Genomic DNA, 27,376 nt, shown 5'->3' with positions numbered 1-27,376 from the left:
CTGGAAAAGAAATGATTTATGCAGTGAGTGAGTTTGGGAGCAGGAATAAAGCGGAGGGAAGGGCATCAGCACCTCTGGGTTCTCTTTCACTGGTACCCGCCTGCCTACAGAGGGGCGTGTCCTGTGTGCTCTCAGGCAAAGCCGCCAGCAGTTACCCAGCTGTGCCAGCGAATGGCAGGTGTCTGCCTAATCCGGGGGCGACACAGCAGAAAGCTCATCGAGAAACGGGTTTTGACGTACGGAAATAAGGTCCCTTCCAGCTCTACCCGATGATGACAATAATAATAGTAATAATAAATAGCATTATTATGATGATCTAGACCACCCCCGACATTTTACAGGTGAAAAATGTATCTTGCTCTTAAAATAAATGTCCCATTTAAATATTTACTATGGCTAAGCTTTTTAGTATTTTTAGCTTTCCTTCAAATCTCAATTTTAATTGTATTTGAACATACAGATAACTTCCAGTTTTAGGGAAAGCTGGTGTGAATTACCAGCAAATATAACTGCCAACAATGGTTTTCTTTCGTTTAATTTGAGAAACCTCTGAGTTCTAAATCATAATGTCCGGGGAGTTCCCTGGCGGTCCAGTGGTTAGGACTCCGCGCTTTCACTGCTGAGAGCTCGGGTTCAATCCCTGGTCAGGAAACTAACATCCCACAGGCCTCATGGCGCAGCCAAAAAAAAAAAAAAAAAATCATAATTTCCTTTCATGGATTTCTTAGTGAAATGTCTACCAAAAGGAATAAAGAGTGGAAAGAATCATTCCCTTTTCCTTCTAAATATAATATGCATCCCCTTCAAAGACAGGGATTTGTATGATATTGAGACGGGAAAAAATGAAGGGACTTGCCAGGTTTATGATTTCTAAAACAAAGGGTAAAAGCGAAATTAGTTTTTCAAAGGGTCGAATTCCTTCTGTCCCTCAAAAAAGTTCATAGACAAATTAAGAACAACAACAACAGCGACAAGGAGGGCAGGTCCTGGCTGGAGTGTGGGTAGGCGAGGGTGACTCTAGCCCTTCTCTTTGGCCCTGAAGCACCTGCCAGACTCCCTAGGGATTTTTTTAAAAATAAATTTATTTATTATTTATTTTTGGCTGCGTTGGGTCTTTGTTGCGCCCGGGCTTTCTCTAGTTGCAGCGAGCGGGGTCTACTCTTCGTTGCGGTGCGTGGGCTTCTCCTGGCAGTGGCTTCTCTTGTTGCAGAGCACGGGCTCTAGGCGCGCAGGCTTCAGTAGTTGTGGCGCGCAGGCTCAGTAGTTGTGGCTCACGGGCTCAGTTGCTCCGTGGCATGTGGGATCTGCCGGGACAAGGGCTCAAACCCCTGTCCCCTGCGTTGGCAGGCGGATTCTTAACAACTGCACCACCAGGGAAGTCCGACTCCCTAGGGATTTTTAAAACCATGAGATGAGCTTGGGGATCTCCAGGAGCAGCCCAGCCACACAATGCTGGTTCTAGGAGTTCATTATCAAGTATTATTCAAAACCCCTAGGTGAGACAGGTCCGTGCTTCAAACTACCTTAGTAGGAGCCTCCAGGACCAAAATCCCTAGGGATGACAATAGGGCGGGGGGGATTGGGAGGCATGAAGCACAGATATCTTAGGACCAGCCTTGTCTGCGTTGCTATGTCAGGGAGCTGGCTACTCCACAGTCAGACTCACTCTTCATCCTTTAATGTTTGAGACAAAATCGAGGAATTTATGGTTGGATCTATGGTGCTTAAAAAGTGGTAAATTGCAACATTAAGCATACAGTTGCTTTCTGTATCGTTTCATAGAATAAATAAGAATGTTTGACCAGCAAGGCTCTAAACTGCTTGAACCGACAGCTGTTGCTTGTTCTGTTTTGATAAAAGAGAACTTTAGGCTTTCAAAGCGTGGTCCCTGGAACAGCAGCATTGGCTCTGGTAGACATAGTGTGTAAGATTCTGTATTTTAGTGAGATCCTTTTTGATTTGTATGAATAGTATACCAAACTGTAGAGTTCAAGTCACAAGCTTACTCTTCACCAGGCCCTGAGAAGTCTTGCCCTCAGTCACAGTTGGCGTGTAAACCAGCCACAAGATGACGGCACAGTGAGAAGGCGGTCAGCTTTCAGGAGGTGAGTCCTGAGCAAGCTCTTAACCAACTGGACCACAACAGCATCGTGGGTCACCTCTTTGCAACCTGAATTTCTCTCTGTGACTCAGGGCCCAGCTTGTCCAGCCTAAGGGCACTCTCCTTTAACTTCCCACTGTCTTCCTCGCTGCTGGCTCCTCCCTCCCCTTCACCCCTGGTTCATATTACCATTAATTATAACCCTGCATATGCTGCCTTCTGTGATAATGTAGAGGAAGTCTCTCCCACGCTGGACCGTGAGCACTTTTCCCTCTTTCATATTCTAAGAGCAGTAGCAATGCCATGGCAACGCCTAATCCCTAACCTCGGATGGGGGTGTGATTGATGAGAGAATCAGAGCAGGTGTTCTTGAAAAAGGAAACAAAGAATGAGCTGGGTGAAAGGAGAAATGAAGGGGCAGTGTTCTAGACCAGTGCTTCTCAGACTGTCATATGCATAAGTCACCCAGGGACTTGCAGACTCTGATTCAGGAGGTCAGGGATGGTACCAGAGATTCCGTAGCCCTTACAAGATATCAAGTGATGCGGATGCTACTGGTCCAAGGACCAGAGTTTGAGTAGTAAGTTTTAGGCAACGTGAGGGCAAGAATCTTGCTCTGATAGTCACCGTGATATCAGGATCACGTGTGTCTTCCCCAGAAAAGATGTTTAACAGATTAGTACATAAATACTTACTGAATTAAACACTTGTATCTGAGACACCACGCTGGGTGCTTGAATTCTCATAATAATCCTACAAGATATAAAATGTTAGTTTAGGCTGTAAAATTGGGGCTAATGCTATATGCACTGATGCACAGAGAGGCTGAGTTACTTGCTCAAAGTCACACAGTTATCGTGGTAAATTGTTGCTTACCAAATACTCCAGGCGCTCCCCGATATTTCCTAATCTCCCTTGCAGTTAGGTGAAGCTGTGGAACTAATTCCACCCAATGGACCTCTGGGGACATGGCATGTGTCACCTCCTAGCTGAGGCAACTGAGAGCCAGCCCTCTCTGCTCTACCCCTCTCTCCTCTATTTTGTACTCTGCCATCCGAGACATATGGTCCTCAAGGTAAGGTGAGCAGGAGTGCTGCCCAACCTGCAGTGGACTTCACATGAGGATTACATATATCTTTGCTGAATTTAAACCCTTACAAATTTGAGTTTGTTATCCAGTTATTCCAACTAGTATAGGTTTGGTATTGCTATCAGCCAACTCTTTTGTATAATAGGCTTTTTGTCTGGGACCCTAGGTCCCCTAAAGGTGAGCATATTCCAAATACAGTCTAGATTAGGCAAGCCACAGAACTGCCAGTGGGTTGAGCCTGGATAATATCAGGCACTGGGACTGTGAGAAATGAATGACCACTGCCATGAGACACATCTGAAGGCATGAACACTTTAACAATAGCAGCACAGTGACTGTCTCCTACAACTTGGTGAAGTTCATTCCCTGAAAAGCACCATTTCCTTTCTAGCTCTGTTCTTAACCCGTATAAGGACATGTCCTCAAGCATGGCCAGGATGAATAAAACCTTGCTTTTTGAGGTTTTATGGGCTCCATTCATGAACTGAATGAAATCTTTTTAGAACAATTTAATGCACACCTTCTCAAGTGATTCACTTTACCACCTCTGTTAAATCACTCAGTAAATGGGGAATGTACTTTTCGTACACAATGGCACATGGATTTGTGTGTCCCACGTGATAATATAAGATGCATCATTCCACTTGCATTTAAACATCAAAAGGACATGACTACTGTTTATGTTTTTCTAGGAATATGGAATTAAACAGAAAGGAGTAGCACAGTCAACTTAATAAGAAATGGAAAACCTGAAAAAGTATATAATCATTACAGAAATCAAGTCAGTACTGAGACTTTCCAAACTTCTCCTCTCCCATCCATGTTTTCCTTCTCTGCTAACGATGCCTGTCCAAGATGTTTTTACTGGTGAGATGGCTTAACACTTCAAGGACCAACTGATCTCTCTCCTCTGAAACAATCTGCATCAAATGGAGAGATAGGGAAAGTGGCACAACCCATTCTATAATAGTAAAAATGGTATAAGGACAGTAATTATAGAGGAAATTACAGACCAATATCACTCATATAATGCTTCTAATATTAAATCTGTAAACTCAGCAGTATATACATGTAAACAGAATCCCAGGGATACGAGGAAGATTTAACATGAGAAAAATGTCGTAATACACATTAGGATTTTAAAGAAAAAATTAACTCAAACATGTTATATAAATTTAGTTTTGGAAAAAAACCCTGTGGTTAGAAAGGAATTGCCTTAAGCTGATAAAATGTACCTTCCAAAAACCTAAGGCAAAAATTATGTTTTAAATGGAATGTTGAAACTCTAAAGAACTTTTGTCTCTTCCCATGTCTTTCTTTTAAGCTTTAATCTATTGTTTATGTAGAAAATACAAGGATCTCAATCTTAATTTTTAGTTTATTACGTTGGTTAGGACTTTTCTTAGACTGTTGAATAGAAGAGGTGAGAGGAGCATTCCTATTAGAGCTACTTCCATGGCTGATGTATGGGAACCCAATTGATTTTTAAAATATTGATTTTGCACTTGGCAATTTTGCTAAACTCTTAGAATTCTCTTTCTTCCTCCTTCATGGCTGATTATGCAAACTATAGTTCTTATTGTTACTGTGACTGAGAACTTTTCTCCAAAAGAAAGGGAATAAATGATAAAACATTATTGTCTGGCACAACTTTATTTCTATTACATTTTCAAACCAATTATCAGACTAAATGGTAGTCACGTTACCACTGATGCCAATTTTCCTCAAATGCGTCTATAAGATCCATGCTTTTCCAATCAAAATCTCGACAGGGATTGGTGGGCTGATTTTACAATGCACATGAAATAGCAAAGAGCCAAGAATAGCCTTAGAATATCTTCTAGGAAGAGTCTTCTCATTTTGTATATACCTCTGTCAATGGTAAACCGTCTCATTAGAATTAACTTTGAAAATCACAAGAAACAGTGTAATGCAGCAGCACAGAGACCCAGCCATAGAAACACACAGATATGGAACCTGCATATATGGAGGGAGTGTTACACACAGGGAGACAAGCATAGACTCCCAATAATGGGTGTTAGGACGACTGAGTTAGTAATTCACCTGGAACTGACTTTTCTGAGTATATGAATCTAATATGATTCAGGTATTGTTTCATATAAAAAAAATTGGACCTAGATCCTTTTGAAAAAGATTTTTACAAACTCTATAACTGACAGCTTGTATTTTATTATTATGTCCACTATTGTATGGAAGTTTATTTTTAATATTAAATTTATTATCTTTTTGACCTCAAGGTAGGGAAGACTATCATTTTGACTTCAAGGTAAGGAAGGATTTCTAAAATAAAGCACGAGAAGCACCAAACCTAAAGGAAACCATTTTTTTTTTCTTTATGGATTTTTAGGAGTGTCTATATTTTCTCTTGAAAGTTTAAAATAAATAGTTCAATGGTAAGGAATACCAGCAGTTCATACATGGAAAATGAAAATGTCCAATACACATTTGCAGAAGTATACTATCTCACTAGGAATCAGGGAAATGCAAACAAAAGCAATACATTGCTTTTTCAAGTTTAGATATTGCCAAATAGTATGTTGAGGTTCCTGTTTCTCCATACCTTCACCAACTCTTAGCAGACTGTTACCATTTCACAACCATCAGATTGGCAGGTTGCTTTCCACATAAGCAGCTACCCTTCACACGCCTCCAGCACTCACCCTATGATCCGGCAGGTCAGAAATCATCAGTGGTTGATAGGCTATTCTTTTCTTCTGTGCACAGTGGGGCTGCATAGCCCCTTTGGAAGGTTGTGTGACCACTTCCGGGCAGTGGGTTATGAGGGGAAGTGTTGTGCCTTGTTTTCCACCCATGCAAGACCCTCTCCTGTTTTTTCCCTGTCATGGTGATGGAGAAGCCCAAGTGGTTCAGATGGTGCAGCTACAAGAGAGGCCCCTCCAGCAGACTGGGTCCCTGACAGACTGTGGATACAGTGTGAATGAGAAATAAACATTTGTTTGGTTGACCAACTAAGGTTGCAAAGTAAATAATAACCTCAAAAAGTCACATGTGCAACCGATTCTTTAAGGTGTAGATAGATCTAGAAATCAAACTGCTTGCTGGGCATTAATACAGAACCTGGCATAGAACTGGCATTCCCTAAATGTGAGTGAGTGAAACCTAGCCTAGCCTACCCTAGTTTTATTTATTTTATAGATTGATTGATTGATTGCTGCATTTGGTCTTCGTTGCTGTGCATGGGCTTTCTGTAGTTGCAGTGTGCGGGCTTCTCATTGTGGTGGCTTCTCTTGTTGCCGAGCACAGCCTCTAGGCGTGTGGGCTTCAGTAGCTGTGGCACGTGGGCTCAGTAGTTGTGACTCACGGGCTCTAGAGCGCAGGCTCAGTAGTTGTGACACACGGGCTTAGTTGCTCTGTGGCATGTGGGATCTTCCCAGACCAGGGATGGAACCTGTGTCCCCCACATTGGCAGGCGGATTCTTAACCACTGAGCCACCAGGGAAGACCTACCCTAGTTTTAGAGACACATAAATGAAATCCGATCCTTCTGATCAAGAAAACCAGACAAGTAGGCTAATATTTACAATACAGTATGTTTTCCCTTGTCCTGTCCTGTTCAACAAACACTAGGCACATATGGGTAATGAACACTCGAAATGTGGTTAGGGTGACTGAAGAACTGAATTTTTAATTTATTAAAAAAATTTTTTTTTTTGTCCTCACCACGCAGCTTGTGGGATCTTAGTTCCCCGACCTGGGATTGAACTCATTCCCCCCTGCAGCAGAAGCACAGAATCCTAACCACTGGACCGCCAGGGAATTCCTTGAATTTCTAATTTAATTTAAAAAACTGAGGCAGTGTAAATTCTTTCCACCGAACACAACTTAAGTGTTTTGGTAGGACTACATCTCATTTTAACTGAAAATTTAGCATCAGAATTGAAACAGGCTTTAAGTTTAAAATATATACCGGATTTCTGAAGACTTTAAAAAAGTGTGTGTATATATATATATAAAATATATATACACACTTTTAGAGAAAATATCAATAGATTTTATGTTGAGATTGAAAAATGCTTAAATAATATTTTAGATATATTGGGTCAAATAAAACATTTGATCTCATCTGCTCTTTTTACTCTTTTAAATGTGGCTAGTAGGAAGTCAAGATTACATATATGGATATTATTTCTATTGGACAGCACTGCTCTAACTCCAAATACGGTATCTCATCCCAACGAATATGCCTGATACACGTTGGAACCTTAGGAAAGCAATGCATGCTGAGCCTCACCTGTGGCAGGAAAAGGCTCTATATATTGTAAAGCAAAGAGCTTTACAGACACAAAGGGTATCAGTGTTTCTTGCCAAAACACGGTCCTATCCATTACTGTACTCATCTTCATGTAAACCTAGTGAATCAGGTGTTGTTAACCTTTCTGAGCTTAAGTTTTCTTAACGATAAAAGGTGGATTAGTGACTGCCATTTCCCAACTCTTTGGCCTTGAAGTCAGTTTCTGCCCGTCCCCTATTCTAGTCACACTATAGCCAACCCTGAAGTCCAGGCCGATACAAATCCCCCTTCAGGCTTCTGCTGCCTTCTCTGATTGCTACTCCCCTAAATAACCAGCCAAAGGTGACAAGTTGTTAGACTAGATCTATAGGATTAGAGGATGACTCATCTCAGATACTAAATAAGCCAAACTGGTGAATTTCGGCAATTCCTATCATCTCCTCTTTATCTTTTCCTTAGGGTTTTGCCAATATTCAACTTAAGTCTAAGTCTCTTCTTTTTTGGACTCCTTGGGTGCTGGGAATGAGATGAGGGACTGAATGCCCCTCTCCAAATATCCTCATACTCTTTCTTCCGAAGTAGGTGTAGAATCAGATTTAAATAATCCATGGTATTTGGATAGACGGCATCAGCCATGCAATTACACTCAAATGGCCCAGCAGGCTCACTGACTACTTGGGAACTCTTCCAGCCAAGCCCCACTTAGTTGAGAGGCTACACATGGAGGGCAGGACCCACACACATTCTCTGATGTGGACACTGACCATGGCATGAAAATTGCCACTGCTGCCCAAACCAGCATCTCTTGTGAATGTAAGCCAAAGCAAAACAAAGTTACCTGGCCTCATTTCAGGGTATGCTTAGTTAACCAGCAGTGCATCAAATTCAAAATATACCTTTATGGAATTCAAAGCACCTGTATTGTGTAGAATGATGCCTTTATGCGGTTCAGAAATGTATCACCCAAGACAGGCTGTGTCATTAATAGCCAACTTGCTTAACATTTGAAATGAAAGAACAGAGAAAATGTTATAGTTGCTTTATTTAACAAAATTTATGCCAACTTCTCTATCTATATACATACGTGTTTCAAACTCGGAGCAGCAGACACACAAACTGTTAATGCAGGACTTTTTAATAATGCTTAAAACATGTTACGCAATGTTTTGTTTTCTGCTCATACTGACGTTAACAGATTCAAAAATTATTCCAAAGGCTGAGTGGCATCACGTCTTCATTTTCTGGGGTGGCTTAAGAAAGAGGGATGGAACTTTTGAGGGTTAATACACTGTGTTCAGTTTAGCTCAACCAAGAGCACTTATTAGCCCATGAGAGGGGCTCACAAAGTGTTTTGGACTGGGGATAAAAATTTGAGTAAAATAGAATCTGAGTATACTTTTAAAAAAAATTTTCACTGTCATATCATAAATATAACAAGGTTGTCTCATTTCTGATCCCCCAAAGAAAACCTATTTTAAAAAATAAGTTAGAAATGATTTTAATAGTAAGTACTATGAGTAACATTTACTGAGTAGAGACCCTTCAAAATCAAGGTAAGAAAGAGTAGACAAATACTCAACACAGTTCTGCCCCTACCTTCTCCAATTTTGTTCGTTTCATGACATTAAGCTACATGTTAACAAGCTATTTTCTAAAGTTCTTTATATAGGGAAGACAGCCATTTTTTGCTTTCTCAGTTTTTTATGACTTCCAGGAGCCCTCTGAATTCCTTACAAAGTACTGCGGTTCTGGAAATCTCAAAAAGCCTAGCTACATATTCTACTCACAAAATTTTGCTCTGTACAAGTACATAAGCTGAGTTTTAGGTAATACTTGAAAAACAGTTATGCTGCAAAGTGTAAATGTTTCATGTTGACACTTAACACTCTGACCTGATTCATGGTTATCTTTCCTGAAAGGTCACGGTCTAGCCTTTCGGGAAAGATGCTACTAAACAGTGAGGTATAGAAGGAGAAAAATAATAAAGCACAGCCTTTTCTTCGCCTCTCAACACCTTAAGAGCCTTCTTTCATGATGGGGGCTGGGGTGGGGAGGGAATAACAGATCTATGCATGGATAAAACTTAAGAATGCTCTCCTTTATGTACAGAAGTGGTACACACAATCCATTTCCCAAAAAGCACCAACTAGAAATGCACTGGGACTAAATACTGTACTGCAATGATCCACCGGTGTTTCTACTCCCATTTGTTCATATAAATCAGACCCATCACCTACTGTGCTTTCATTTTCTAAAAATGAGATCAGACCATTATAAAAATGTACTTCCAAAATAAATTATTTCTAGAATATAAAATGTTTTATATTTTTCCAGCCCACATAACTTCACTATAAAATAGGAAATCAGAAAATTAGCTACTGCAAGTTTTCGTATGGTAAAAAATATATGTGTACACACATATATACACATATAAAAAAAACCCAAGTTTTAAATTTCAATAAAAACTAACCAATCAACTTAATGATTATGTATTAAACTATACACAAGCCATGTTGAATATCTGTAATGAGAACCAACTACAAAGAATTACAATCTGATGTATCAGAGGATAACCTAAGACTTTCCCACGTGGAAAGAAAAATCAGGAGTCTCTTAACTTACTACCCAACACAACAGAAATCTCACTCATGCCTTTCTCAGATGTAACAGCCCCCAGTTTCATTCGCTGCCCTCAATTCCCTAAGGAAGGAGTCTTTAAAAGGGAGGAAAACACGTGAGTTGGGGCTGCCTTGTGGCTGTGCTGTGTGTGCTCTGCGTTATGGTCGGTTCCCCGCTGCGTGGGCAAGTGAGGACTAGAATCCAGCCTGAGCTGCTTTTGTAAAGCCATCCATCTGCCCAAGCAGCCGCAATGGTGCAGAGGGTGGGCTTTTTTCTAGTGTACACAAAGGTGCTGTGGAGACCAGCCCCAATCCTGACTCCTGCTGGTGGAAGGGTTGCTGGAGTGTTCTTGGAGCTGCTTCCCAGGAAGGTGAGCAACGGGGAAAGCCTGACTGCGGCTGAGATAAATTAGAAGCAGGTTGTTACCACTGATGAAAACCAGGGACAGCATTCCTGTAAGCTTAACAGAGGTGGTGGGAGGTGTTCATTTTGTTGATTCTTGCCTGTTTTTAGTATTTTCATCAGGGAAAACCTTAAGGGGCCTCAAGCAAGGGAAAGGGACAGGTGAGCAGGGAAGCTATCTCATTTCACAGGAGGGCCTGTTCAGAAAACCCACCAAGGGAGAGCAGGGTAAGACCTGGCAGGGGTGGGGGACAGTGTCTGTGATCCACTGGTGATGGAGGAAGAAAGAAAACAGTGTGCAGGTTCCACCCGTGGTCTGCGATGAGTTCCCAAATGAAAACTGGTCTCATTAAAGCTACAACTTTCGTCACAATCCTATCTATCTTGATTTGTCTCCCCAAACTTTCTCTCTGTTGAAAGAAGCCTGTTCATTCACATTTTAAGACTTACTTGACTTTTGTGAGAGTGGTAAGGGCAAACAGGAGATAATTTTAGATATTCTCCCTCTGTGACCCTTTCTTCTCCTTCCCCACCCCCAAAAAGGCACATTCCCTCCCCAACTGTCATAAACCAAGGTATTTAAAAAGAAAGCAAAAGCCTGAAAATGTTCCTTTCTTCCCCTAACAACACTTGCTGTTGTAGTAAATTCAGGCCAACCTTTGGAATTATTCTTTAAAAGGGTCAACAAGAGCCCAACTCTCTGTGCTACAGAGAACACTTAGCAACACTGCAGAGTGGGTGAGGGATTTAAAAGAAGGGCCACTTTTCTATAACCAAACTTAAGATAACTAACAAAGTAGAAAATATACTTTCCATTATGTACCAAATATTCAGGAGATGAGTTAATGCAAAAAAAAAAAAAGTGGATGTGTACACCAACACCTGGGTTTAATTCTTCAGTAGCATTTTGTTATATAAAGAGCATGTGTACAACACTCTAAACTTGCCCCTCTGAATGGATTAGAAATGATTTTTATCTATGCAGAAAAAGGTTGCTGACCAAAGGGAAGTCTCAGATCCCATGGAAAATCTGTTCAAAGTTTCCCTTCGCCCCAGACAAATGCATACACGTGAAATCTGTGTGCACTTCCTCGGGGGCCACAGACACCTTATGACATCCAGTCACCAGGCTCAGACGCCAGGCTCTCCACATTCCCAGGAAGACCTGAAGACTGAACCAACCTCCCATCCCTGCAGTCTGTATTATCCTACAGAGTCAGGGAGGGACACAAAACCAAACAAACCAAACCAGAATCAATTAAAAGTAAGAAAAACAATTTGCTTCCAAGACCAGTTTTTCACTTATTTGCCCTTGGAAGAAAGAACATCCCAATCTCTAGTTGCTTCTATTAAATGCCGTTGGCCATGACTCATCCACTCTTCCTGGTCTTCGTAGAGCCGTCCACAAAACCAGCACTTAAATATACACTGTGATGAGTCATCAGGCAAGGAATCCACCACCTGGTAGTTGTTTTTATGAACTTTTTTAAGTTTCATTTTCAACATCATTTGCCTTTTTATCTGATTGGCTTCCTCCACATTCTGGTAGGTCAGCCGGACATGATGCCGCCTGATGCCTAACTGACACCTAGTCCTCTCTGATAGGACCACTTTGAGGACGTTGCCTTTGTACTTGTTTATTACCTTCATCACATTGGATACTTCTGGTGAGTCGACATCAGGATGGTTTAACACGATGACAGGCTGGTTCCGACGGGGGCATTTGATCAACTGGTCTGGTTTAGCTGCTATCAGTCGAAGTTGTCTTGCAACCTGAAAAATGGAAGGATCCTTGAAACAGCGGCTGGGATCAGCCTGAATTTTGCTTTTCTTCTTGGATGAGTTGACTTGTTTGGTTTTATTTTTACTTACAGGAAGACTTCTGGAAAACAGTTTCCCTTGCTTACTCATTTCACTGCTTCCTTGCTGTCCATGCAGGAGTCCAGTTTTTTTAAGCATGGTGCTACAATTAGCACTCTCTTTTCTTGATTTAGCCCAAAGAGATAGATCATGATTCTGGGACATGTCTATTGGCCCACTTTCACTTGTCGAAGAGTGTAAGTCCAAGTCTGTCTGTTTCACTGGGCAGAACGGAATGGGTTTTATTAACTGTGTCTCACTGCAGGGGATGCTGACAGGTGCTTCACATGTAGCCTCTAGAATGTGGGAATTCTCAGAGGAATTAAGAACCCTCAACACAGCCCCCTTCGGGATCAATACTGGAGGAGCCAAACGTGGCTTCCTGGTTACTCCGCTTTCGGTTTTCCCACTGCTGCCTTCTACAAGATGCGGATATATCTGCTGATGAGTAAGCTGTCCATTAATACCAACGTCATCCTGAGGTTTTGGGAGAGTACCTGTGGAATAGCCAGTGCTGGTAAATGACACGTTAATTTCCTGAATACCTTCAGAGGTAGCTTTCGAAGTGACCTTAGATGCCTTCCCTACAGAATGACGATGTGCATTACTTGCAGCCAAAGATGAAGGCTTGCCACAGGATTCAATTAACTGGGCTATCTTTCTGCGCAAGAGTTCAATTGACTTTATTTTGGACGTTGAACTATTCCACTTAACGCCCTCAGGGACGTTTTCAGATCCAGAGCTCAGAGAAAACACTGATGAGATGACTGGGCCTTCAAAGGAGTCATTAGTCTTTTCAGAATTCTTTAATTCCAAAGGTTTATCCCCAGACTGTTGAGATCTGATTCCATCTTCTCCCGCTATGTTTATGTGTAAATACTCACTTTTAGGTTGAGAGGAAATCTGGCCTGTATTTGAAACTGCCTTGTGTTCCTGTGTCTGGTTATGTTTCAGCTTCTTATTAGGGGGAGCCATTTTTACAGGAAAACTGATCTCATTTCTAGATTCCACGTCCTTTTTACTTAGGGGCAGTGAGTCCTTTTCTCCAGAGAAGGAAACGGTTGCAGGCGATGCAGCAAGAGGAAATAACTGCTGTGAGTCACTGTGTAAATTTCTTCCATCTTCAGTAAAAGAAACGGCAGCTTTACATGGAAAAGAGTTTGACGTAGTTCCAAGACCACTTAAAATACCATTTTTTATTAGAGATGATGGAGAATGACCTTTTAAGGCAATGGAAGGAAGAGCAGTTCTTTGTGGATATGTATAACCTTTTTTCTGCAAACCCTCAACTCTATCAGGGTTGAGAAAGGATTCTCCACCACTGTGCACGCTAGAATTTGACGTGAAAAAGTCATAAGACCTTACCCATTTCACGTTTTTAAGTTGTTTCTGAACTGATGATTGAAGATTATGGATGCCTGCAAGTTTTCCAACATTCCTTTCGATCATTAGTGACTTTGTTTGTTCTGCAGAAGCCATTTTTTCCTGTTCCCTTGAATCTTTCTCTTTAGTCACATGTTCAGAATTACCTCCATCACCCCCACCAGCGGCAAGGCAATTATTTTCTTCCAGAGGAAACAGTTTCAGCACAAGCTGCTGTGTTCCATTGACAACCTTCACATCTATCAACTGGGCTAAACAGTTTGCAGGGACGATTAGTTCCGCTGGTGCCACAACCGTTAATGGCATTCCCGGCTGAACAGGCTCTTTTGCAGGGGATAACACTTCCACCTCCACACTTTTGTTCTCAAACAGGTTGACTTCATTGGGCTCTGACAGCGTCACTTTATTTGGAATGCACACGACATCTTTTTGGTACTCCTTTGATTCAGGTAATAACATTATGTTGTGCATTCTGTCTTTATTTGAATGGAGGGAGAACCTTGAAAGTTGATCTGACAACTTATTTTGAAACGCAGTCCTTGGACTGGAAGCTTTTAAAAGCTCTGGGTTTTGCTTGGATGCACTGATTCTTTTTGGCTCCAGCTTGGCAATGGTTTTGGGCAGCCGTTTTCCACCAGCCTTCTCGTGGACTCTCTTCCTGTGTTTGACAATGTAGTCATTTCTAATAGCACCATAGTCACAATACTCACATTGATAAGGGAAAATGCCTGTGTGTTTCACCAAGTGCCTCTGAAACTCCCCTTTAGTGTAGGAAATGTAGCTGCAGTGAGAACAAATGAATTTAATCTCTTCATGCTGAAGTGTGTGCTTTTTGTACTGCAGAGGGTCCTTCGTGGAAAATCGACATTTATCACAATAGTATTTGCCTGGCTTAAAGTTCCTTACCTTAAATTTGTTATTGACAGAACTTGAGATGGTTTCCGGTTTATTCCCTATGTGAGTAGCACTGTGATTATTGTTCACAAAGTGGAAGTGGGGAGGGGCCACACCTAGGCTGCATTTGAAGCAAACATATTTGTCCTCCTTTTGGCTTTGCCCAGTATCCTTTTTCAGATCCTGAAGTGGGATCTTGTACACACTTTTACACTTCACACATGTAGCAACGGTCATCGTGGCAGCCTCTGCCTCGGAGACTTGATACAGAAGAGTCTGAGCTTCTTGTCTATCTGGGCGAGTCGCTCGATTAGCATTAGGCTGTTTGAGCGACATGGTCAAGGAATTGTGTCCGTCATCCACTTGTGTAGTCCACAACTGCTGTCCACTATCCTTCATCTTCTTCATTTGCATTTCTAAAAAGAGGCCACTGAAATCCAGAGAGACATGATAAGACTCTTAGGAAGCATCCTTCAGTATACTTTGTAGCTGGCTTCCCAGGAACATATTATCTTTTTTCATAAACCACCACAGTAGGTCATGATCCCAAAATATGACTGTTTCCAATTCTCTGATATTCCAGGCAACACTGAAGGGGAAAAAAGATATCACAAAGCATCATTAATAGATGAACTTAAGGTTTAGCTAACGTATTTCCAAATTTACCCTATATTTCAATGGCCTTGGGGATTTTATGCTAAATCTTGACCTACTATCTTGAAACACATGTCGACAGTGATACACAGTACAACAGAAATGGCAAATAACCAGCCTAAACTGAAAACATTTTCAAACGCCGCCCCCCTAAAAGTCATCACTTTAGGCCAACCATAAACATAGATATACTGGGGTAATCATGGCAGTCATTCAGAATAGCCTTTGCTGAGTGAGTTATTTTTAAGTGTCACTGAGAGCATTCTAGCAATTTCACAGGTATAATTTCATACCAGCCTCACTAAAACCTTAGGAGGCTGGCATTTTAGTTTCTAAGCACACAAGTTAACCAGTGGTAGAGCCAGGACTCTGGCTCAGGTGTCCATTTGTTTCTATGTTACGGCGTGGATCCCAACTCTCTCTCTCGTGTGCCCCATTTGCTTTCACAAGTGGTAAGAAGACAATACTATCCTGCCAATACTAGGCAGACAAATACTTATTCCTTCAACATCTTACTGAGCATCTATCAGGTGTCAGGCACTGCTCTAGGCGCTACAGGGCAGTGACCAGAAGCAAATCCATCCCTCCCCTCACAATGGTACAGAGAGGGGAGACAAACTGTATATTTATTTGGCAGATGGTGGCAAGTGACTGCGGAAAACAAACCATAAAGCCAGGCAAGGGGGACAGGGCGTAACTATGTGATGAAGTTGTAGGGCTGGGGTGTGGAGAGTCAGGAAAGGCCTCAAGAGAAGCTGACGCTGGAGCAGAGACCTCGGGGCAGCCTGGGAGGAGGGCGTTTCAAGCTGAGGGAGGGGAGGGGGGAGCTCTGTGGGAAGTGGGCCTGGAGCACTGGAGCACCAGCAAGGAGGCTGAGGCTGGGGGGCAACGAGCAAGAAAGGCCGGAGGGTACTGGGCAGGGGAAGATCTATGGTGCAGCATCGTAAGCATGTGGCTTCTCCCCACGTGAGGAGGAGACCCGGGGAGAGACTGGAGCAGCAACAGAACACGACATGATCTGATCTATATTCCAGCCACTGCCTCCGGCTGCTACAGGGACCGGAGTCTCAGAGGGCGAAACCATGGCAGCAAGGACACAGGGGAGAGAGAGTAAGGCGGCCTGGAATGCAGCTCCTGTTTTCTAGAGCCAATACCACAATATGTGTAATGCAGTGATTTTTACATAAAAATAGGTAATTATCTGTCACTACGCATTCTTTTTTCAGAATACACAGAACTAAACAAAAACCACCCCAGTTTGGGACCTGCTAAAAGCCTTTCTGTTTTGACCTTAAAAAAACCACTTTCAACCTGTTGAGCCTCAATTTTTTCATCTGGCAATCAGAATTACGGATATTTATCCAACCTCTTCCACAGTCCTGCCATGATGACTAAAACGCTAAACAATACAAGACAACACTTTTAAAATTTTAAAGCACTTCCCTGAATGTCAAGAGGTGCACAGAGGCCTCAGTAAGTGCTTGTTCAATGATGGGCAGCGATACGAATGGGAATTAGCAGCTTCCTTCTGGCACCCTGCTAATAGGCCAAGAGCTGTACAGAGTAAGTCTGGAAGGCCGACCTGGGGGAGCAGAAGGTCTTGCTATGGGGTGGAGAGAAACAATTATTGCGTATCCAGATCTAGCATACAACCTGCCTTTAAAAACATTTTTGGAAAGCACCGTAAGAACGTACCACATTGATGACAATCTTTATTTTCTTTTGCAGTAGTATCTTTTCCTATTTTGCTTTTGCAAAAGACAGTTGCCTCCTTTCAAAAACAACTCCCAGCATGCAGTCAAGCATCTAGGGACGCAATCAGACTTGCCCCACCCCAAGTGTGTATGTAATACACACCAAGCGGGCAGAGGCCTGTGGGGTTGCAAGGTGCAAACCTATCCCCTCAGTGTTCAAACACACACCTATGCAAGGGGACTGTGCACAGGACAGGACACGTGGATGCCTCAAACCGCAAACTGACAGGCACGGGCAAAGACAAGGACGGTCATTTTCCTCTGCACTCCTGGTACACATACAGCAGGCAGAGCTTTCAAAGGAGTCACTGGGAGAAGCTGACGCACTTCACTTTCTGGATTTGTAAACTGGCTTTAGTGAAAGGAGACAGGAGTGATACCCAGAACTTCTGCACTAATGAAGTGACCTCAAGCCAGCCACCCATTTGTATCTGCTCACTCTTCCATGCTCACACAGATGAATGCTTAGCCCTGAAGTTGCAGACTTTTTATCATCTAAAAATGCTACTATTGTCAACATGTTCAAGTTGGCATCTCCATCCTGCTAAAATAGAGGAAGCAATGGCTGCAACCAGAGCCTAAGAAAACCACTGGCCCAAGGAATGCAGAGGCTGAAAAGAGGCTTTAAGGGGATCTGGTCCAGTGGTTCCTGAATCTGGAGGAGCTGCAGAATCAGAGCTAAAATAGACATTCTTGGGCTTCATCCCAAAGCTCATCCATCTAAATCTTAGTGGGAGAGGGGAGAAGAGACATTTATGGTTTGTAAAAGCACTCCATATAATTCTGATGAAAAGCCAGCATCAGAAATCACTGGTTGAAACTTCCAGCAACATTTCAATCCTTTAAAACATCTTCACCAGTTGGTCATGCAGCTGATGCTCTAATACTACCATGAGCCAAACTCCCTCTCTCTTTGGGCAGCTAATTTTATTTTCACATAGTTATCACTGTCCAGAATTTACCTTTAAATAAAACTGAAACCAACCTTCTTGTAACTTCCTTATATCCTGACCTTGGAGCTACAAACAACTTAATCCCTGATAGACCAGTAATTAATCTGCTCCTTTCCTGTCTCAATTCTGTTCACAAGAGGTGCATATCAGCCAAGATGTACATATCTGATCTACCAGCCTCATAATCCTGAGAGAGAAGAAGAGAAGAGGAAAAAGAAGAAGAGGAAAAGAAGGAAGAGAAAAAGAGGTAAGAAAGGAAAGAGGCAGGGAGGGAAAAAGAAAGAGGGGGAGGAAAGAAAAGAAAATAACTTACTTGCCTGGTACAACCTGCTTACCAACTCTTTAAAAAAAAATCACAAAAGGCAGTTTTGCCATTTTCTCTCCAAATCCTTTTAAAACTTGGAGGTGTCATTCCTCCTGGAACTGAAGACGTGAAATCTCAGACTGAACGGTAAAATCACATACCTTAGCAAGAAGAGGAGAGCATCCTGCTGGAGGAGAGTTCTCTCTAGAGAACTAACCAAGCCTGCTTGGTGCCTCAGTAATGCAGAAGCCTCCTGGTGGTGCTTCTGCAAAACCATCTCAGCAGTTATTTTGAATTAGGAATCCACAGAAGCAAGTGTCAATATGAAGCATGAGGCTGTGATTAGCAAATGCAGTTTAATGGGGAGGCAAGACACTAGGCCATGACCCAGTTACGTCACCTGTTTGAAAGTGCCTTCTTGGCTTTTAAACCATTCTCAAAATAACGCATGTTTCTACCTTGGTACTTCCCTCCGTCCAGGTGACAAAGATGTCAGGCTTCTTCAAAACAAGCAGACAAAGTTCTCTTTGGCCACTGCAACATGTGGAGCTAGTTGTGGGTGAAAAAGATCTCAGATGTAGCACCCCAAGACAGAGGTAAATGGACGCAGTGGCACAGAAGAACTCAGATGGCTTTGATGTTGGCATTTATACTTGGACACTCCTGAGGCTACACTAAGCACACCTGAGTAAATGGGCTCCCAAGACCTTGTTCCCTCCATACACCTTTCTCTACCTGGTTCACATTCAGGTACAACCACCTGTGAAGTGGGGTCCTCTTGACAGATTACTGTCCAGTGGACTGATGACCAAGGATTACATGAAACACTGTAGATAAAGGGCCGTGTGTGTGCCAGGTGCTGGGGGCACTAATCAATCACGATTAACACCAGTGTCAGTGATCACCTACCTTCCACACTCACAACACCTGTTACAAAACCTCTGCATCTGACCTCCTAGAACTAGAGACGTACATTTTTTAAAGTTCATTTAGGAAGGTTCTCGAAAACACAGAAAATACTTAGTATTATTAACTCTGGACACAACAATAAAATAGCTACTTAATGTTAAGTTGTCTGCCTTTATACAGCAAAAAGTGAGCTTTTTAACGCAGAATTATCTCCAGCATCAGACAAAGGCAGCTTCCACACACAAAGAGGAGGGGCACAATGTGTGACAAATGTGCTTCCTCTAGACTGAGTCTTGTCTTTTCTGGGGAAAAAGCCTAAGGGCAGCATCCACTACTGGTGGGTTTTCCTTCTGACTCTGAGCTCACTTGACCTGGTTTCTTAAAAATTTATCATGGGGACAGATGGAGAAAAACAGAGTTTGTTAGAAACCAGTCACATTGAGGGCTATAAAAATCATGAAGGTTGTGTAAGTTTTTATTAAAAAGGAAGCATTTGACTTCTAAATACCGGAAACATCAAGTGCGCAACAGAATTAGAAGAGCAATAAGCAGTAAAATAGTGTTTAAAGCTACAGATCGCGGAATCAGATTACAGGGTTTCAAATCCCAGTCCCACTGCTTTCTAGATGTCTGACCTGGAGCAAACTGTCTGAATCCTCACCTGTAAAATAGACAATAAACAGTACCTACCTCACAAGGTTGTCGTGAGGATTAAATGTGACAGTGTGACTATAAGTGCTTATATAAGTTACTTACACATAAAACTATTGAGTATTATTCTCCCTTTTTTATGAAGAAAATAGAAGAAATGATGCCTATCACATAAATAGTCCAAGGGGCTAAAATACAGGCTTCTTTGCTGCCTGGAAATTGCTTTTTCTGGAATACACAGTGAATCTCATTTTATAATTTTAATTATAGTTGCTTGGCTGTACAGTCTAAAAGATAATTTACCTCTGGGACCAAACCATCCACCTTGCCTTGGTGGCAAAGGGGCCAACAGGTGATTATAATCACCATGGAAAAGATGCTTTAACTACAAGAGTGCTCATTACAACTTAGGCTTACATATAATCCATTGATAGTTACCGAACGACCTTTTCCTCTCCAAGCCCAGTTGAACTGTGAATTATCCCTGTAGCAAATGAACGTGTCCCCACACCAGATGTTAGTGAGAAAAGTTTAAAAAAAGTGGCTAGACAATTAAACCATGTGCATGCTACGTGGATCATCACATACATCTTCTGTTCATGAGAGATGCCCAGCAAACTCAGCAAATTTTAGTTGTCTGACTGTATCCTTCCTGGACACTGAAGCAAATTTAGGAAGCTCTTCCAGAAACCTTTTCATTGGGGCTTCTACCATATCCACGGCTAGGGCAGGAATGTAGCTGCTCCGCCCATGAGGAGCAGAGGGAATGGAGTTGGCAGGTTTGTAGTTCAAACTGATTCTGTCCCTTATTTTCTGGGTCCCCTTAGGCAAGTGATTTCTCTCTACTTATTGTCAGGCAAGGAAACAGGCTTTAATATCATCAAACTTAAAGGGTAATCAGGAGAAGCAAACTAGGATCGTGCATGCAAAGCACTCAGTCTGGTGGCACATGCACTCCAAAATCCTCTCTGCTCCTTTTGTCTATTTAGCCATAGATAGCAAAGGCTAGTCTAACTAACGTTTCCTAGTAACCAAAATTTTAAAACATTCTACCCCTAAATGACCATTAGCATGTAAACGAGTGATACCTGATCAGTGAAACAATGCAACATTAGGTATGTAAACTGCCAACATTTCTCCAGTTAAGTTAGTATTTAAGAAGAAACTGTTGCCTCACTCAGCAAGAACTTTCCCAGACAATTACAAAGAATCAGAATTGAATGGTAAATAGATCTAAACAATGAAAAAATCAATGAAGTATTTTCTTTTTGCTAATCTATCTTGCACTTGAAATGACTGAACTGAAAACTGATGGCCATCTTGATGGCAAAAAATACTTCCAAATGTTGCTGACAAACGTACACCTTTGAGACCTTAGACTTCCTTCTGAAACCAAGTGTATTACTTGCAGCACACAATGAGGCAAGAAGGCTGAACAAGAGCCCCTGTTCTGATTCCTCAGCTTTCCAGATGAAAAGTGCAATAGAATGAAAAGGGCCATCACCTTGGGGTCTCAGGAGCAAGGTTTGAAACCTAGGTTTTTGACTTAGAAGCCGTGTCATTCTGGACTCAACCTCTTTGAGCCTGAGTTTCCTCACTTGTAAAATGGGAATAATGCCTGATTTACATGGCTGATGTGAGGAAATGGTAAAACGCAGCTAGCAGGCAGCATTACGCTCGGCAGGCAAACTACATGTTTTGACAACAAATAAGTCAACATATTTCTGTTGAAGATTCCTTCCAATGTAGAAGAGTCCAGTAATCCCAGAGAAGCAGAATCTTAGTTTAACAAACGAGCTTAATGAGATAAAGGTCTCTGGCTGAGTGCTCTGGCTGGAGGTGAGGATCTTCTCTCCCACCCTCCAGTCTACAAAGGGAGTTACCTTGGGACTGAATGGCACTGCTGAGCACGTGAACTGAAACTACACCAGAGAACAAAGGAAGTTATTATTATAGTTTTTTAAAAATAGTTTAAATAAGAGACAACATTTCTAAAGAAAGAATATGACTAGTGCTAGAGTTTTTAAAGTCTAAAACTTACAGTTCTATACAAGGAAAAAAAATTTGAGGCAAATATGCTCTTGTTAGCATTTTTAAAAAAAGGTAAAAACAAGGTAGTACTACAAGCAATATTACAAAACTCTATGTTATTAAACACACCTAGTAACTTCAGGTCTCTAAAGGTGATAAAAATGAAGGACAAATGTGTCTTTGTACTCCCCCCCTCCCCCGAGTTTTGCCTTAAAGTCAAAATTTTGTAGAAGAAATGGAGCAAGAGTTTAATAAAAAGTATAATTAAACAAAGAATTATCTCCCACTAAATCAGTGATTCTTAACCTTGGCTGAATCAAGGTAATCAACTTGTCATAATATGTTAAACTTATTTAAAGAGGTCCCTTTGATGTTTAGTCGCCCTCCTGCACAGAGAATTTACCTGGGGAGCTTTAAAAATAATGATGCCTGGGCTCCACTGTGTTGGGTGGAAGGCTTTGGGAATTTTAAAAGCTTCCCAGGTGGTTCTAATGTGCAGCCAAGGTTGAGAATCACCACCAGACGTTACAGGTAGAGAGGAGCACATGGGGGAATGGCCAGAGTCATTATCAGCACTCCTGTGCAGTCTTTTCTATACCAATCCAATCCACCCTTGGGTGCCTGGAGGTGAGGCAAGGCCACTGCCTTGATCTGTAATGGTGTGAGCAGGCAGGGAGGCTCTGGCTCCTACCCTTGCTTATTGGCCATCTGACCTTGGAAACATCCTCACTGATGCTGTCTGTGGAGTGTGTAAGCACAGCAGCCACTGCAGATTCTCGGAAACTGAAATGTGCCTGGCATGGTGTGAGTACGACCATGAGCCAGGGCTGTGTACCCGACACCCGCCGCAGGCTGCTGTCTTTAAGGAGTGGGATCAGGAGATGGAGAGAGGGAAACGGGTGGTTTCAGTAAAGTGGTAAATGCTACACTAGTGACCTGACCGGGGTGCTCTCAGCGGCTGGCTGTGTTGCCAATCCTGGAGCACCGTGGCCCGAGTCAGGTGGAAGGGGTGTGTGAGAAGGCGGATTCATACGTTACATCCATTACTCCTCAAAGTACCAATTACCTCCAATTACCTGCTTCTTGTAAGATCTGGAGATACTGTGGCTTTTCTAAGGTCATGGAGTTGGTCGGCTGGCATCTAGTCTAAATTCTATCTTTTCTGCTACCCTGCCGTGTGAGGCTGTGAACTGCATAGTTGGGCACTGTTCTTACTGCCTGCCCAGAGCCACTGAGCTGCTGATTGAGTCAAAAGCACGGAGAGTCCCATGGGCTCTTCCTTCTCTTCTCAGGCACCGAGTCCCAGCCGGTGTCAACCTCAGGCCCTGGCATAGGCGTCTACGCTCAGAACCCTGGGAGGCAGCAAGGCAGCGCACAAGGGGCCCTGCAACAGAAACCAGACACTTGGGTCTAAGTGCTGGGCCCATGTAGCCTTCGTTTCTTCATGCACTTTTCTAGAAAATAAGGGGAATGAGCCCCCAAAGTGCTTCTCAAGCAAGGGAGCGTAAAAGAAAAGGGAAGAAAGGCTTCCCAGGACTCAGGTGAATGAATGAATCAGATTGTCCTTTTCCTGGGGCGGGCTCAGGGCCTGTGGCTTAAATTCTTCCCAGGTGATTCTGATGCCTCCCCACTCCCCACCCTATGATGAGAATGTCTCCATCTGGGGGGCTCTAGCCACTTTCACTCCCAGGATGGATCCTGGAGATTGTAGCTGGCCAAGTCTGAATATGTGAACAAAGAAAATGCAGTCTATGCCCGGCAGCTTGAGAAAAATCAAGACTGAGAAACATCACCGGTGAGGACGACCCTGTTTATCACAGTCAACGGCACAGGGCTTGGTCACACAAGGCACTCAACGAGCATTGGCTGAATAGAGTCAATGAATGAAAGAAACATCAGCCTGCCTGGAGACAATAACAATGTTCTTTGTTCTTTTTTTCCTCTTAAACTGGTCCAGATCCCCTTACTTTAAAGCAAACAGACCAGTAGACAGATGTGTGTGTTTTTTAATTGCTATTACTGGATTTTTAAAAATCAGGGAGGAGGCCCAATAAATAAAATAATGCCCTCCTTTGTCTGTTCTCACAACGCACCTTACAATGAACGTTTAACAGCACAACAAAACTGGATACCTACAAAAGTGTTATTTTTCAAGGCTGTGTTAGATCCAAGAAATAAAAACAAATTAAAAAAATGCATCCTAGGTTAAAGATAACATCGATATAACTTAAAAAAGCCAAACATTTGTATTCTACCTAAATAGACTATATTGGGATATTGGTTTTTAAATCGCCAATTGCTGGGCCAGTATCTCCTGCTGTGCACACACATCAGGGGTTGGAATGAACTTTGCATACCTGACTCAGAGAGAGATAAAGAAATACATTCCGATTCTCTCTGCTCTTTTATAGGAAGTCCTGCCTGCTCCTGGAGACCACGGTTTTCCCACTCTTGGTGACTTCAATTCTAAGCTTAAGGGATAATGTTTAAGGGTTCGAACACAACAGTTTAGCTGTGTAGACGTTTGTTTTTAATCAGGACACAGTGCTCAGTATTTCACTTCCTAATTTTTTCATGTTAGGTTGATCAACTGTTCATTATCCCAGTTTTTAAAATCAAGGGTATTTTCACGGGATACACGGAATAACGAACATATATAGAGGAATTTAAGTGTTTTCTTTCATTCTCTCCTTTGGCTTTCCCTTTCCGATTTAGGCATTTTCATTCTTTTGCACCCTGCGTGGTTTCCTGGCCTCAAACTGCCCAAGGACCCCAAGGCAACAAGATAAAAGGGCAGCTGAGATGCGGGAGAGCCCACAAAGAGTGACATCAGCATTTAGAACCAAGTCACGCCTTCATCTTTATCCTCCCTTTACACCCTCACCAGCAAAAGATGGACAAGCCCATCCCCGGGCACATGCCCCAAAACTCCCAAGGAAAGACAATGCCAGTCTGGTTTTCAAGTTTATTGTTGGCACACACACCGACGGTACACGTTATCCAAGGCCCGTCCACGTCTCACAGCGCGGCTGCTAGGAAGGGAAGGCGCGGGTACAGTGGGTTTACAGCCTCGTCCCCAGGGGTCGTCTGGGCCCCTTCCAGGGGTTTCTTCTAACCACTGAAAACCGGACCACGTCAACGCTGACCTCCGAGGCCCGCAGGAGGCTTTAAAAATGGCCTCCTGACGACACTTCCTGCTCGGAGCCGACCGGTAGGAACTCTCCCAGGAGATGCATCATTTAAAACGCTGGGGGCGGGGGGCTTCCCTGGTGGCGCAGTGGTTGAGAATCTGCCTGCTAATGCAGGGGACACGGGTTCGAGCCCTGGTCTGGGAAGATCCCACATGCCGCGGAGCAGCTGGGCCCGTGAGCCACAACTACTGAGCCTGCGCGTCTGGAGCCTGTGCCCCGCAACGGGAGGGGCCGCGATAGTGAAAGGCCCGCGCACCGCGATGAAGAGCGGTCCCCGCACCGCGATGAAGAGTGGCCCCCACTTGCCACAACTAGAGAAAGCCCTCGCACGAACCGAAGACCCAGCACAGCCAAAAATAAAAAAAAAATTAAAAAAAAAAAAAAAAAAAAAAAAAAAAAAAAAAAAAAAAAAAAAAAAAACGCTGGGGGCGGGCGGAGGAGGCCGGGCTCGGCGGCTCCACACCGGCCGTCCCGCAGCCCGGACGCCGCCGCCAAGGGTCGCGACCCTGGGCATTCCGGGCGAGCCTACAGGGTCGCGGCCGCGGCACAAAGGCGGTCGAGTGGGGGGCTCCGGCTGCGCACCCGCCGCCACCCCCAGTCCCCGAGGTCCGTGCTCCCTGTCCCCGGCCCGGCGAGAGCCCCCTGCCGGGCGCCCCTCCCCCCACCCCCGGCCCGGCGCCCCCTCCCCTCCCCTCCAGGCCGCCGCCCTCTCCTCCGCACCCAGCCCGGGGCCCGCTGCCGCGACCCGTCTGCCCCGGGGCCTCCTGCCAAGACGCCGGCCGGCGGCTCGGGCACGCGGGGCCAAGCGCCGCACCACCCGGGCCCGGCTGCCTGCCCTGCGCGGCCTCGTCCTGTCCCTGCCCCGCACGGCCCTCCGCACCCCGGCCCCGCGCGCCCCGCGCGCCCCGCGCACGCGGACCCGGCGCCCTAGCCCTCCCGCTCAGCCACTCACCGAGCCGCCGGGTCGGGGTCCCGGGAAGGAGCGTCTACACCGCCGGCCGCAGGCCACCGCTGCCGCCTCCGCGGCCGCCCGCTGTAGGTCCCTACTCGGGGGGCGGAGCCCGGCGGCGCCGCGCGTGCGCAGTGTGCGTGCAGAGGCTCGGCTGGAGCGCAGCTGGCGCCCGAGGTCCCTAAAGCTGCGCCCGCCCTCACCAGGTTTCAGCGCGGCGCGGAGCCCAAGACCTAACCGAGCCCCGGTCCTGGACTCAGAGCTCGCCCGAACGCGTCCACATCCACTGCGCGCAATGTCCATGCTTGGCCTGGATGTCCGCAAGCTCCGGAGCCTCCCTGCAAAAGAACTGATTCCGCTTTCATTGTTGGCCCAGCAGAGCGGTGGTGGGCCCCTGCTGTGTGCCCGCGCTGGGTCCAAGCGGAGGGCGTCTTTGCTCCCTGCCCTTGTGGAGCTTAAAGTCCAGGAGCAGAAAAGGAGCTCAGATCTCCAGCGTCCAAATTCTTTCTCTTTTGAAAGCAGCAGTGAACGAGATGACCTTGAAGACTCAGGTTCGAATCCCAACTCTCCTGACTCTACCTAGCTGCGCGACCTTGGGCGAGGAAGTCCTCTGACCCTCGGAGTCTCAATATTTTCATTTTTAAAGGTGGGGGAATATCAGACCTGAAGCCCAGAGCCTTATTTATCACGTAGGTTGTTTCGAGGGTCAGACGAGACAGTGATTGTGGGAGAACCTGGAGATGGAGTGAGCTTATGTAATGCCACCATTTTCTCTTGTTTCTTGGACTCCAGTACTGTTTGGGGGGGGAGAACCACTCCCCCCTGCTCACTTTTGACCTTCCAGAAGGAAGATATACCTAGAATAGACCCCTCCCTAAGGAAAGAAGTGGACCGCATTGCTAGAGTCCCCCTACTCAGTGACTCTGATGCTACTCCCTACAAAATGCAATTCCTTCCTATTAAGAACAGATTATGGCAGGGGAGCGAAGTTTCTTCAGGAAAAACAGCCGAAAGTTTATTTCAAGGCTCCGGAAGGAGCAAGGCTGGTTTCCAACACCTTCCTGTCGGAGGCCAGAGGTCAGGGTGCGTGGACATGAGCCAGATGCAGGAAGGAGATGCAGGGCTGGGACAGTTTTTCAACACGGAGAAGTGGAGTTCAGGATGACAGTGCCAGCCACAGGACCAGCAGTGGACAAAAATGCCCACCACTGAAATAACAAGAGCTGGGCAGAGAGAATGACAACCCAGGGATGGAACACCGACAGCAGGTCTAACCCCTGTGCTATGCTGCCGTAGTCATTGTTGATAAGGGCGCTTCCTGGTCCTCTATCTCCTAGGGCTCAGAGAAGCTAGTGGAC

At 44.2% G+C, this 27,376-nt stretch overlaps 1 protein-coding gene across 2 annotated transcripts; it reads right to left on the bottom strand.

Annotated features, from left to right (window-relative positions):
* Positions 1–8,488: 8,488 nt before the first annotated feature.
* ZNF518B (zinc finger protein 518B) lies at positions 8,489–26,115 on the bottom strand. 2 transcript variants are annotated; one of them, XM_057547170.1, is made up of 3 exons: positions 26,022–26,115; positions 12,358–15,211; positions 8,489–12,258 (listed from the first exon to the last, which is right to left on the bottom strand). In XM_057547170.1, exons 2-3 carry the CDS (start codon positions 15,034–15,036, stop codon positions 11,788–11,790), a joined length of 3,150 nt encoding a protein of 1,049 aa, XP_057403153.1. In that variant the 5' UTR covers positions 15,037–15,211; positions 26,022–26,115; the 3' UTR covers positions 8,489–11,787. The 2 variants fall into 2 exon arrangements, with proteins under 2 accessions (XP_057403153.1, XP_057403152.1); XM_057547169.1 differs by having other exon boundaries at positions 8,489–15,211.
* Positions 26,116–27,376: the final 1,261 nt, after the last annotated feature.

The sequence above is a fragment of the Balaenoptera acutorostrata genome, chromosome 5 (genome assembly GCF_949987535.1).
Source record: "Balaenoptera acutorostrata chromosome 5, mBalAcu1.1, whole genome shotgun sequence".
In the NCBI taxonomy this organism is placed as follows: Eukaryota; Metazoa; Chordata; class Mammalia; order Artiodactyla; family Balaenopteridae; genus Balaenoptera; species Balaenoptera acutorostrata.
The sequence above is the reverse complement of the archived record's forward strand: the minus strand, read 5'-3'. Positions and strand labels throughout refer to the sequence as shown.